Source organism: Hypanus sabinus, chromosome 10 (assembly GCF_030144855.1).
Source record: "Hypanus sabinus isolate sHypSab1 chromosome 10, sHypSab1.hap1, whole genome shotgun sequence".
NCBI lineage: Eukaryota > Metazoa > Chordata > Chondrichthyes > Myliobatiformes > Dasyatidae > Hypanus > Hypanus sabinus.
Window position 1 is genome coordinate 159,085,259 of NC_082715.1, and position 12,818 is coordinate 159,098,076.

Here is a 12,818-nt window from a genome sequence, read left to right on the forward strand (position 1 = left end):
CCAGAGGAGGAAAGATGGCCATCAGAATGTTCGAGAGGGGGGTGGGCGGGGAAAGAAAACTTGAAGCAGATCTCCAAGTCTCTTATTCCATGGAAGCTGTTGACTCGCTGGCAATGAGTTAATTGAGAAACACGGCTTGCAGTATAAAGTGGAGAACACTTTGTGGACTGTCAGAAGTGCTCTCCATTTTTCTAACGCTCATGTGCCTGTCTAAGAGTTTCTTAAATTTCCTAACTTACTACCTCTGACATCTCTCCTGTACTCCAATCACTTTAAAATTATATCCCCTGGTATTGACGTGGGTATTAGCCATTTCAGCCCTGGGATAAGATCTCTGGCTATCTACTTGACCTATGACCCCTAACATCTTGTCCTGTCAAGTCATCTCCCGTGTTTGTTCGAAACGGGAGAAAACCTCGCTCACTCAACCTATCCTTGTATTCTGCCTTCAAATTCGATCTTCCAAACTGAATTATTTCACACTTTTCCTGGTTAAACTCCATTTGCAACTTCTCGGCTGATCCTATCATCCAAACAACCTGCAACCATCTGCAAACTTACTAACCCACCCTCATCCAGGTCATTTATAACAATCACAATGAACAGCGGTCCCAGAACAGATCCCTGCAGAATACCGCTGCACTGACCTCCAGAAAGAAAATGCTCCTTCTACTCCCATCTGCCAATCTTGTTGGTTCTGTATCCACACATCCAAGTTCCTCTCGATCCCACACTTCCTGACTGTATCAAACACCTTACTAAAATCCATGAACATCCACTGCTCTACCTTCATCAATGTGTTTTGTCACAAATAATTCAATCAGGCTCATGAGGTGTGAAGTGCCCCTCACAAAGCCATGCTGACTATCCCTAATCACATTATACCTCTCCAAATGCTCATAAACCTTATCTCTAAGAAATTTTTCCAATAATTTGCCTAACACTGGCATCTCACTGCTCTCTTATTCCCAGGGTTACCCCTATAGTCTTTCTCCTTTGCTGTTCAGCTGAAAGCCACTTTAACCTGCAGCAGAGAGATACAGCACAAGGCAGAAAGCTCAAGCCTTGGCCTTTCTTGGGAATATCTGTTTGCCTAGACATCTCCATCCAGCATAAAACTGCCTCAGAAAACTTCCATCGTAGTCCAGTGCTGAAAGCTCAACTCTGAAATGATCTGGAGAGGACAGCTCTTACCACAGCCAATCACATTCCTCAAAGCTGCAGCTTTTGAAGGCACCAACATTTGAACCATTGCATCATCCTCGCCAAGAGTTCCTGCAACCTCCAACGCAGCCTCAGCTGCGTCTGAGTCACAAATCGCTTGGCTGTTTACTACATTAGAAATCAGCCTAATGCATACTCATCTCCCACAGCAGACTGTGTGTCTGCAAACACTTACCTCAGATTTGGACTTCACTGAAGTTCCAGCACTCAAGTTCTTAGAAATCTCTCTGGCACCCTACTACAGTCCTGCTGAGGACCTACCCTTGGTGCCTTGCAGAAAGAACATGCCTCCTGCAGATACCAGCTGACTCAGGGCCTGTACTGGACACCTCGGGGTGCCTTCACTGGGGGATGGATGGTGGAAATAGATCTGGTGGCAGGGAAGGGAGCTATACAAGTCATGTGCAGACAGACAGGATGAGCTGAATTTGGCATCACGTTGGGCACAGACATGGTGGGCTGAAACACTTGTTACTGGACTAACACAGTTTCCAGTTCCAGGTTCCGGCTATTCCAAAAAACTGAAATCAACAGAGAATGTTACACTGTCTGAGACTCCAGCAGCAGAGAAACCCGGTGATATTTGATGCACCATCAATAACTCGGAGACGTGAGGCGAGAGATAGGCTTTTATTAGCTGGAAGAAAGCACTGTCAGCAGCAAGAGACCATCACACAACATCCTGGAGACTGAGGGGGGAGCAGTGCCTCCAATCGCCTTTATACAGGGGTCTGTGGGAGGAGCCACAGGAGCAGACAGCAGAGGGGTGTGTCCAGACAGGTATATGTAGTTCACCACATTATTGTTCTGTGAAGCTCCAGAGCATTATGGCACTTTGACAACAAGCTTCAGTGTGACTGATAATGGGGTTTCAGTGACATTAAAGCAAATCCAAGACCACCGTCTTAACTCCTAACCATTGTTTTAACATCGGCCAATCACGGATCGGGAGTGAGGGAAGTGACTCACTCAGGTCAGCCAGTGCGCAAGGCTTTGTGGGAGTTTTAGTGTTTGAACAACAGCCAATCAGAGATCCGGATTCATTAACAAGGACATAAGCCTTTGTTAGAGTGGGCAGTGTTAGAGTAGGGATTTGAGACATCAGCTTGAGTGCGAGAAGGTGAAACGCTGCAGGTAGATTTTTTTTTCTGTTTATTTATTCTTTCCTCCATAATTGCACAGCTAAAGCAGTAAGGGCATGTCTTGTGGGAGGCAGGCAGGGATCCAGCTGAAGCTTGGAACAGACTGTGGTAAGGAGTTGGAGTAACTGGAGGATCTGCAGATCACTCGGGAGGCTGAGGGGCTGATAGATAGGACAGGTAGAAAGTTGTTATACCCAAGGTGCAGGGCATTCCTGTGGCCACCCCCCTGTGTGGGGCGGTGGGTGGAGAAAATGACCCAGCAGAGAAAAACCACAGCAGTCGGGTCTTCGGCACTGAATTTGGTTCTGTGGCCCGGAAGGGGTCAGAAAGGATGAGATTCTCAGGTGGTCTGTTGCCTCACGGGTGCCAGGGTTTGGGACATCTCAGCGTTCTTTGGCGGAAGGGTAAACAGCCAGACGTCACAGTCCATATAGGTACCGATGACACAGGTAGGAAGAAGGTTCTGCGAAGGAAGTTTGGGGAGTTAAGTGCTAAATTAAAGGGCTGGACCTCCAGGGTTGTGATCTCAGAATTGCTACCTTTGCCGCATGCTACAGAGGCCAGAACTAGGAAGATCATACAGTGGCTAAGGAGTTGGTGCAGGAGGGAGGGCATAAGGTTTTTGGATCACTGGGCTCTCTTCCGGGGAAGGGCAGACCTGTACAGAAGAGATGGTTTGTACCTGATCTGGAGGGTTTGCTCGTGCTGCATGGAGAGGGGTTTAAACTGGAGATGCAGGGGACGGGGGACCAGATAGTAGAGAGGTTGTGCACACCTCAAGTTCAGGAATCAAATTGTTCCGCATGGTGGGACTGATGTTCTGAATTGCGTACATTTCGATGCAAGAAGTATTGCCGGAAAGGCAGATGACTATAAAACCATGAGACGTGGGAGCAGAACGAGGCCATTCAGCCCATCGAGTCTGCTCCGCCATTCCATCATGGCTGGCCCTGGATCCCACTCAACCCCACACACCCATCTTCTCGTCATATCCTTTCATGCCCTGACCGGTCAGGAAACTATCATCTTCCACTTTACATATACCCACAGATTTGGCCTCCGCTGCAGTCTGTGGCAGAGCATTTGACAGGTTCACTACTCTCTGTTCTAAAGGGTCGCCCCTCAATTTTGAGGCTGTGCCCTCTAGTTCTGGATACCCCCACCACAGGAAACATCCTCTCCACAGCCACCTTAATTAAGTCCTTTCAACTTCTGGTAGGTTTCAATGAGATCTCCATGCATTATTCTAAATTCCAGTGAGTGCAGGCCCAAAGCTGCCAAACTCTCCTCGTATGTTAACCCCTTCCTTCCCAGAATCATCCTCATAAACCTCCTCTGGAGTCACACATCCTTTCTGAGATATGCAGCCCAAAGCTGTTGACAATACTCCAAGTGTGTCCTGACTAGTGTCTTATAAAGCCTCAGCATTATTCTATTCCCCTTGAAATAAATGCCAACATTGTATTTGCCTTCCTTACAACAGACACAACCTGTAAATTAACCTTCTGGGAGTCTTGCACGAGGACTCCCAAGTCCCTCTGCACCTCTGATGTTTGAACCTTCTCCCCATTTAGATAATAGTCCGCACTATTGTTCCTTTTACAAAAATGCATTATCATCCATTTCCCAACACTGTATTCCATCTGCCACTTTTTGCCCATTCTTCCAATTTGTCCAAGTCCTGCTACAATTGCATTGCTTCCCCAGGGCATGGGTAAACACATGGAATTACGATATTGCAGCCACTAATGAGATTTGGTTTCAGGAGGAATAAGAAAGGAAGTCCACATTAATGGGGCTATATTATAAACCACCCAACAGTCCATGGGATTTACAGGAATGATTTTTTTTTGAGAGATTGTAAACTGCTGCAAGAAACAAACGGTTGCGATAGTAGGTGATCTTAACTTTCCACGTATTGACTGGGACTCCCATACCGTAAAAGGACCAGATAGGATAGTTTGTCAAATGTGTTCAGAAAAGGTTCCTTAATTCGTACATAGAAGTCCCTACGAGACAAGTTTTGATCTCCTGTTAGGGAGTGACACGGGGCAGTTGGTAGAAGTTTGAGTAGGGGAACACTCTTGCTTCTAATGATTATAATGCCATTAATTTCAAGGTAAGTACGGAAAAGGATAGGCCTGGTCCTTGCACTGAGAGTCTAAACTGGAGAAAGGCCAATTTTGATGATATCGGAAATCATCAAGCAAGTTGGACTGACTGGGACAGGCTGCCTTCTGGCAAAGGTGTGCTTGGTAAATGGCAGGCCTTCCGAAGTGAAAGCTTGCACGTGCCTGTCAGAATAAAAAGCAAGGATAACAGGTTTAAGAACCTTGCTTTCGGAGATACGCAGGGCGCAGTGAAGAAAGAAAAGGAGGTGCATAGCAGGTATAGGACAGAAGGAACAAATGAGGTAGTTGAGCAGTACAAGAACTGAAAAAAAGAAATAAATCAGGAGGGCTAAGGGAAGGCATGAAGTTGCTCTAAAAACAAGATGAAGGAGAATCACAAGGGGTCCTACAGGGCAAAAGGACTGCAAGGGACAAAGTTGTTCCTCTGGAAAGGCAGAATGGTAATCTATGCATGCAGTCAAAGGGGGTGGGGGGGGGGGGGGAAGAGTCTCTGACAAGGCCAGTGACTAGTGGATGTCTGTCGTCTTGATCAATGATCTGGAAGATAAAGTAGTTAACTCTGCAAATTTGCAGATCACATCAAGACTGGGGTGTAGTGGACAGTGAGGAAGATTATCAAAGCTTGCAGAGTGATCTGCAGCAGCTAGAAAAATTGGAGCTAGTATCTAATGTAGATAAGTGTGATGTGTGGCAATTTGGGAGCATCGACCAGTGTAAGTCGTACACACTAAACTGTAGAGCACTTAAGAGTGTAACAGGACAAAGGGATCTGCTGAGAACTGCCTTACCCAAAAGACCTGGTCATCGCACACGTGGAATCTGCCAGGACAAACCCACCCTTCCTGCGTTAGTCACGGACACCGTGGATCTCGGGATCCAAGGGGTGATGTGCCTTTGCATGTTATACTGAGGATGGCAGAAATCCAGAACTCTGCCTTAAAAAGCTGAAGCTTCCGAGCTGTGGATGTGGACGTACTGGGTGAGGGTATCAGTGGATTTGGAGCAAGGACAGATGCAGATTTCAGATCCCTTTCGGTCATGGTTGAAACGAATGACAGGATAGGCTCAAGAGGCAGAATGATACCCTTTCACAGAATCCCGAGTACTTTCACCCTCCAAGCTTCTCCGTGGGAATATCCACTGGGGCAAGAGGACAGAAATAACTTTTCTGTGCAGTTCTACACAATGAGGATTGGTTTTCCTTTTAAGCTTTATTCTGAATAAGGTTGTAACTTGGGAAAAAAATCAAAGTAGTTATGAAACAACTTCCATAACTTTAGTGTGATCACCTTATAGAAGTGTAGCAGCTGCTTGAATAATGCCCTTCTGTTGCAAATCTCTTATGTGACGGACTTACTCCATCTTGTTCCCACAAGCAGCCTATGTCCCACAGGAAGGAGCTTGTGGAAAGAACTCAGAGGGCTGTTGGAATGGGAAACTAACCAGTCTTCAGAATATAAATTCCTGGGGTCAAAAAGTAGTCTTAAACTTCCCACACTCATGAAATGCTGAAGAAATAAATAGCATCCTCAGCCCCGGGGAGTTCTTCTGCTGTTTCTCTTAGAAATAACTCATTGATCTTGTTCCAAAGAATGCTTATGATGTCCCATAGAAATGAAAAAGTCCTTTTTACAGTATCAGGAATTCCCAAAGCACTTTACAGCCAGTGATGAATCTTTTTCAGCCACTGCTATATGTAGGGAAAACAAGCAATCGTGCAAAAGGGGACCCACAGCAGCGACGTAACCAGACACTAGCCAAGAAGTTCAGCTGCACTGGAATCGTGAAATGCTAAGGCAGTGATACCAGGTTGACCTGAAGCAACTCAGACGCACACAGCCATTAGTGTGTGGTCAACAACAATCACTTTGCTTCTGTGCAGTAACAGGGCTCAAGCCCCCAAGACTCTCAGAGGCCAGCTGCACCTCGAAAGAGAAAAGCGCATCTCCTCCACCCTTGCTTGCCAACTTCAGGAAGCCAGATCAAAGCTCAGACTGATGAGCTGTAACACGCAGGGGGTTGGAGGAACTCAGTGTGGGAGCATCTCTGCAGGGAAATGGACAGTCAGCATTTCAGCTTGAGAGCTTTCACTAGTCCGGATGAAGCACAAGTGTTGTCCGTGTCCTTCCTGACCTGAGTTTTGTGAATTACTCAAAATTGCAGCATCTTTCCTCTCTTGTGTCTCTGTGGGTACCTGAAGTATTGGCTGAGGGTTTCACTAGAGGATGTAAATCGCCCCCGAGTACAGGCCGGTAGGGGAATTGTGGAGAGGGGAAGGTACCGAGCATCCGAGAGAGAGTAGGCAACTGGGACCGAGGGGATCACTCTGAGGGCAGGTGTAGGCTCAATGGTTCATATGGCCTGCTTCTATGCCATGAGAAGAATGAGGAGGAGGGAACTCCTCCATGCCGTAGGAAGACGTGGCCAAGGAGACCCATCTCGGAAGCGAAGTATTATCACCCCGAGACTTTGCTGGAACGGGGTTCACAGGATCAGCGAACACTAGCTACAGACATCAGCACTCACACATACACCCTCTCCTGGCTGCAGCAGAAGCACAAAATGACACATCCGCCCAGCTCTCACACACACCAGCAACGCACTGACGAAGGCCGGGTGCTGGCACACACTGACATTCCGCAGCAGCAGACGACAGTGATCCGGGACTGTCAATACGGCCGTGTCGCCACGGAGACTGAAGCAGCCCTCACCCCCGGGAGGTATCTGCTCCTCTCTCACTGCGGCTGGCCACCCCACACCCAGGGGGAGCAGCCCGGTGGGCAAATGTGTCAGAGGCAAGGGCTGGCATGAGAAGCAGCAGTCACGGTTGTCCCTGTGGTGACTTTACCCGGCTGCCTGCCTAACCTGTTGCTGTCATTCTCACCTGGGTTCAGGGGTCGGCATTAAGCCAGACTCACCCTGGCAATAGGGCCTGCTAGCCGGTTGGCATTTAACCATTACCCCATGGATCCAATACAGAGACAAGCCATCTACCCTTATACTCGTCCATGCCATTAACCCCATATGCCTGCAGTCACGCTGTGCCTCTCCGCTCCGTTCCCACCCACCTCTACCATCTGTTCTCACACTCCCAGTCAGAGAACCTCTCCCCTCCTCACCTCATGGCCTCTACTTCCGGACTCCCCTGCCTTGGGAAACAATGCCCAAACAAAGCCCCTCATTGTTTTATAAACCTCCATTAGTCGCCCCTCAGCCTCCAGTGGAGCAGTGATAATAAACCCAGTTTATCCAAGACCTTGTCAGAACCTCAGCCCCCCAGTCGGCCTTTTGCCCTGAATCTTTTCTACACTCCAGCGGTGTGGTGAGAGAACTTGGACACGCTACCCCACGCGCAGTCTGACAGCTGCAAAGTGATGTCTGAACCCGCAGTCTCCATGCCTCCAGGACCTGTGGCAGTCTCTGCACCCGGCCCTCCTGCTGCCAAGGCCCCAGTCTTTGCCGACCCTCCCCACAGTGACTCGGTGACACGGGAGAGGTCGCCACCGTGTAGGTGACGCAGGCGTCCGCTAGGGCCGAGTTTCAGTGACCAGGCTGAACCAGCGCAGAGTACTCACCGTTCCCACTCGGTTGATGGCGCAGGTGAAGCAGCTGTTGGCGATCGCTGCGTTCCTAGCTTCAACCGGCCACAACGGCTCACTGCAACATTGCCAGAGGATAACAGAGGTAAGCACTGCGATGACTGCGTTCAATAAAACCTCCCACCAATGCTGCTTGCTGACGTTCCATTTCCAGTAGTCCCCCTGGGACTGCATCAGCGTCACACACCACCCTCCCTGCTCCTGATCTACACGTGCCAGCAAGCATTCTGAAGGATGGTGCGTGGGATGGGGAGGAATTTGTTGGCTGTTGCTGGGTTTTGGGCATCTTCTGACAGACTGGAACAGGGCACTTCCACGCCCGAGCTGCAACAATCAGGGGTTGGGTGGAGCCGGGCAGAGGTGGGATTTGCTGCCAGCCGTTCTTCCTGTACCCACAAACTCTCCTGTCACCACTGTTTCTGTGACCATCTGCGTCTGCACTGTGTTCACTTCCCACTCGCAGACGGTCCTCGGGAACTGAGCTGCCATGAGCTGGGGGGGGGGGGGTGGGTCTAGTATCACTAAAACCCCTTCAGAGTAAAACACTAGCAAAGTACAAGTGGATATGTAAAGCAGTTTGGTGCAAGTTATAACGTGCTATAATGGAGCCAGCACAGGCAACTGAAAGAGCAGCTTCACTCCCACAGGAGCATTCAGGCTTCTTTCCCTCCAGAACTGGAAGCAAGGGGGATGTCAGAGGGAAACCCACAGGTCCCTGCAGAGAACAGAGCAGCAGTTGATGTGGCTGGTCATTATGTCCTGGGCTTAAGCAGACACACAGATGGTCAGTAACAGAGACAAATTTAGAGCCAGGAAGGAGATGAAGAATGGACTTAGGAGATCTAGGAGCAAGAAGATGTTGGTGAGCAGGATTAAGGACAACCCAAATTCATGTGTGAAGAACAAGAGGATGACTAGAGTGAGGGTAAAATGGATAAGGGATAGAAGAGGGAAGATGTGCCTGGAATCAGAGGAGGTGGGGAGGTCCTTAATGTCTACTTTGTTTCGCTATTCACCAGTGAGAGAAACCTGGAGATAGGTGAACTCAGCATAGAACAGGCTGATATGTCGGAGTACATCCATGTTAAGGAAGAGCATGTGCTGGACTTTTGAAAAGATAGATCCCAGGGAACAGATGGGATATACCCTAGGTTACTATGGGAAATAAGGGAAGAGATTGTTACATCTTTGGTGGCAATCTTTGCATCCCCACTGGCCACAGCATTATTGGAGAGTGGCAAATGTTATTCCTTTGTTCAAGAGAGGGAGCAGCAATAACCCTAGGAGTTATAGACCAGTGAGTCTTACTTCAGTGGAGAGGATTCTCGGAGACAGGAGCATTTGGAGAAGCATAGTTTGATTATGGATAGTCAACATGGTTTTGTGAGGGGCAGATCATGTCTCACGTCTGAATTCGCTGAGGAAGTGACAGATCAAACCGATGAAGATAGAAGGTGGTGCATAGAAACATAGAAAACCGACAGCACAATACAGGCCCTTCAGCCCATGATGTGCCGAACGTGTACTTATTTTGGAAATTACCTAGGGTTACCCATAGACCTCTACGTTTCTAAGCTCCATGTACCTGTCCAGGAGTCCCTATCGTATCCGCCTCCACCACCATTGCCGGCAGCTCATTCCACGCACTCACCATACTCTGCGTAAAAAACTTACCCCTGACATCTCCTCTGTACCTCCTTCCAAGCACCTTAAAACTGTGCCCTCTTCAGCCCTGGGAAAAAGGCTCTGACTATCCACATGAACAATGTCTCTCATCATCTTATACACCTCTATCAGGTCACCTCTCATCCTCCGTCGCTCCAAGGAGAAAAGGCCGAGTTCACTCAACCTACTCTCATAAGGCATGCTCCCCAATCCAGGCCACATCCTTGTCAATCTCCCCTGCACCATTTCTATGGTTTCCACATTATTCTTGTAATGAGGTGACCGGAACTGAGCACAGTACTCCAAGTGGGGTCTGACCAGGGTCCTATGTAGCTGCAACATTACCTCTCAGCTCCTAAACTCAATCCCATGACTGATGAATGCCAATGCATACGCTTTCTTAACCACAGAGTCAACCTGCGCAGCAGCTTTGAGTGTCCTATGGACTCAGACCCCAAGATCCCTCTGATCCTCCACACTGCCAAGAGTCTTACCATTAATACTATATTCTGCCATCATATTTGACCTACCAAAATGAACCACCTCATACTTAACTGGGATGAATTCTATCCGCCACTTCTCAGCCCAGTTTTGTATCCTATCAATGTCTCGTTGTAACCTGCGACAGCCCTCCCACTATTCAAAATAGCCCCAACCTTTGTGTCATCAGCAAACTTACTAACCCATCCCTCCACTTCCTCATCCAGGTCATTTATAAAAATCACAAAGAGTAAGGGTCCCAGAACAGATCCCTGAGGCACTCCACTGGTCACTGACCTCCATGCAGAATATGACCCATCTACAACCACTCTTTGCCTTCTGTGGGCAAGCCAGTTCTGGACCCACAAAGCAATGTCCCCTGGGATCCCATGCCTCCTTACTATCTCAATAAGCCTTGCATGGGGTACCTTATCGAATGCCTTGCTGAAATCCATAAACACTACATCGACTGCTCTAACTACATCAATGTGTTTAGTCACATCCTCAAAAAATTCAATCAGGCTCGTAAGGCACGGCCTGCCCTTGACAAAGCCATGCTGACTATTCCTAATCATATTATACCTCTCCGAATGTTCATAAATCCTGCCTCTCAGGATCTTCTCCATTAACTTACCAACCACTGAGGTAAGACTCACTGGTCTATAATTTCCTGGGCTATCCCTACTCCCTTTCTTGAATAAGGGAACAACATCTGCAACCCTCCAATCCTCCGGAACCTCTCCCGTCCTCATTGATGATGCAAAGGTCATTGCCAGAGGCTCAGCAATCTCCTCCCTCGCCTCCCACAGTAGCCTGGGGTACATCTCATCCTGTCCCGGTGATTTATCCAACTTGATGCTTTCCAAAAGCTCCAGCACATCTACTTCCTCAATATCTGCATGCTCAAGCTTTTCAGTCCACTGAAGTCATCACTACAATCACCAAAATCCTTTTCCATAGTGAATACTGAAGTATTCATTAAGTACCTCTGCTATTTCCTCTGGTTCCATACACACTTTCCCACTGTCACACTTGATTGGTCCTATTCTCTCACGTCTTATCCACTTCACATACTTGTAGAATGCCTTGGGGTTTTCCTTAATCCTGCTCGCCAAGGCCTTCTCATGGCCCCTTCTGTCTCTCTTAATTTCATGCTTAAGCTCCTTCCTGCTAGCCTTATAATTTTCTAGATCTCTAACAGTACCTAGTTTTTTGAATCTTTCATAAGCTCTTCTTTTCTTGACTAGATTGACTAGAAATCTTGGCTAGATTTGACTAGCCTTTGTACACCAAGGTTCCTCTATCCTACCATCCTTTCCCTGTCTCATTGGAACGTACCTATGCAGAACTCCACGCAAATATCCCCTGAACATTTGCCACATTTCTTCCGTACATTTCCCTGAAAACATCTGTTCCCAATTTATGCTTCCAAGTTCTTGCCTGACTGCCTCATATTTCCCCTTACTCCAATTAAATTCCTAACTTGTCTGTTCCTATTCCTCTCCAATGCTATGGTAAAGGAGATAGAATTGTGATCACCACCTCCAAAATGCTCTCCTACTGCATATGGAGTTCAGTAAGGCATTTGATGGGATTCCCCACAGGCTCATTGGAAACTTGGCTGCATGAATTGAGAATTGGCTTCGCTACAGAAAGCGCAGTGAAGTAACAGATAAGTGTATTCTGCCCGGAGGTCAGTGACCCCAATCTGAGAATTCTGATAAGTAACTTGGATGGGGAAGGAGATTCTTTGATCGGACAGCCACACAGATGCAGAAGAAGTGTTTGTATTCCTGTGCAGGTCCAGAGCTGAGCTTGGAAAACCATAAAGGACAGGTATCATGTAGTGGAGTGGTCATGGTCAGAGTGATAAGTCTCAGCAGACTTTGGCGAGAACAGGAGGAGGCAAGGTAAGTTTATTTCTTATTTCTCTTTCTTACCCAACCCTTGAAAGAATAGGGGGTGTGTCTGCAGGGCCAGTGTTCTGTTCTGAGTGTCCGATTTGACTTCCGGCCTCCTGGTAGCCACCTGCACCAGGTACATCGAGATTCAGCTCCTCAGAGACCGTGTTAGGGAGCTGGAGCTGCAGCTCGATGACCTTTGGCTTGTTAGGGAAAGTGAGGAGGTGATAGACAGGAGCTACAGGGAGGGAGTCATCCCTAGGCCAGAGGAGACAGATTGTTAAGAGAGAGAAGGGAAAACGTCAGACAGTGGCTATCTCCTTCAACAATAAGTACCCCATTTTGAGTACTGTTGTGGGGGATGACCTACCTGGGGGAAGCAACAGTAACCATGCCTCTGGCACTGAGTCTGGCCCTGTGGCTCAGAACGGGAGGGAACTGAAGGGGGGGCAGTGGTAAGAGGGGACTCTATGGTTACGGGAACAGACAAGCGATTCTGTGGACGTGATCAAGAAGCAAGGATGGTAGCTTGCTTCCCAGGTGACATAGTCAGTGATGTTTCTGGATGCGTCCACAATATCCTGAAAAGGGAGGGTGAGCAGCCAGAGGCCATCGTACATATTGGTACCAATGTCATTGGGAAAAATGCGAGGAGGTCCTGAAAACCGAATACGC

General features: G+C 48.1%; 1 protein-coding gene and 1 pseudogene across 2 annotated transcripts in view; both read right to left on the reverse strand.

The window, feature by feature from the left end:
• Nucleotides 1-11,003, reverse strand: part of LOC132401275 (mitochondrial import inner membrane translocase subunit TIM14-like) — a 499,620-nt pseudogene extending 488,617 nt beyond the window's left edge.
• The window catches only part of upb1 (ureidopropionase, beta), a 150,203-nt gene that overhangs the window by 15,021 nt on the left and 122,364 nt on the right, over nucleotides 1-12,818 (reverse strand). For both annotated transcript variants that reach the window (XM_059983320.1, XM_059983319.1), the window contains exon 7: nucleotides 8,074-8,155. In XM_059983320.1, the coding sequence (XP_059839303.1) occupies nucleotides 8,074-8,155 (82 nt within the window). The remainder of the gene's footprint in view (nucleotides 1-8,073; nucleotides 8,156-12,818) is intronic.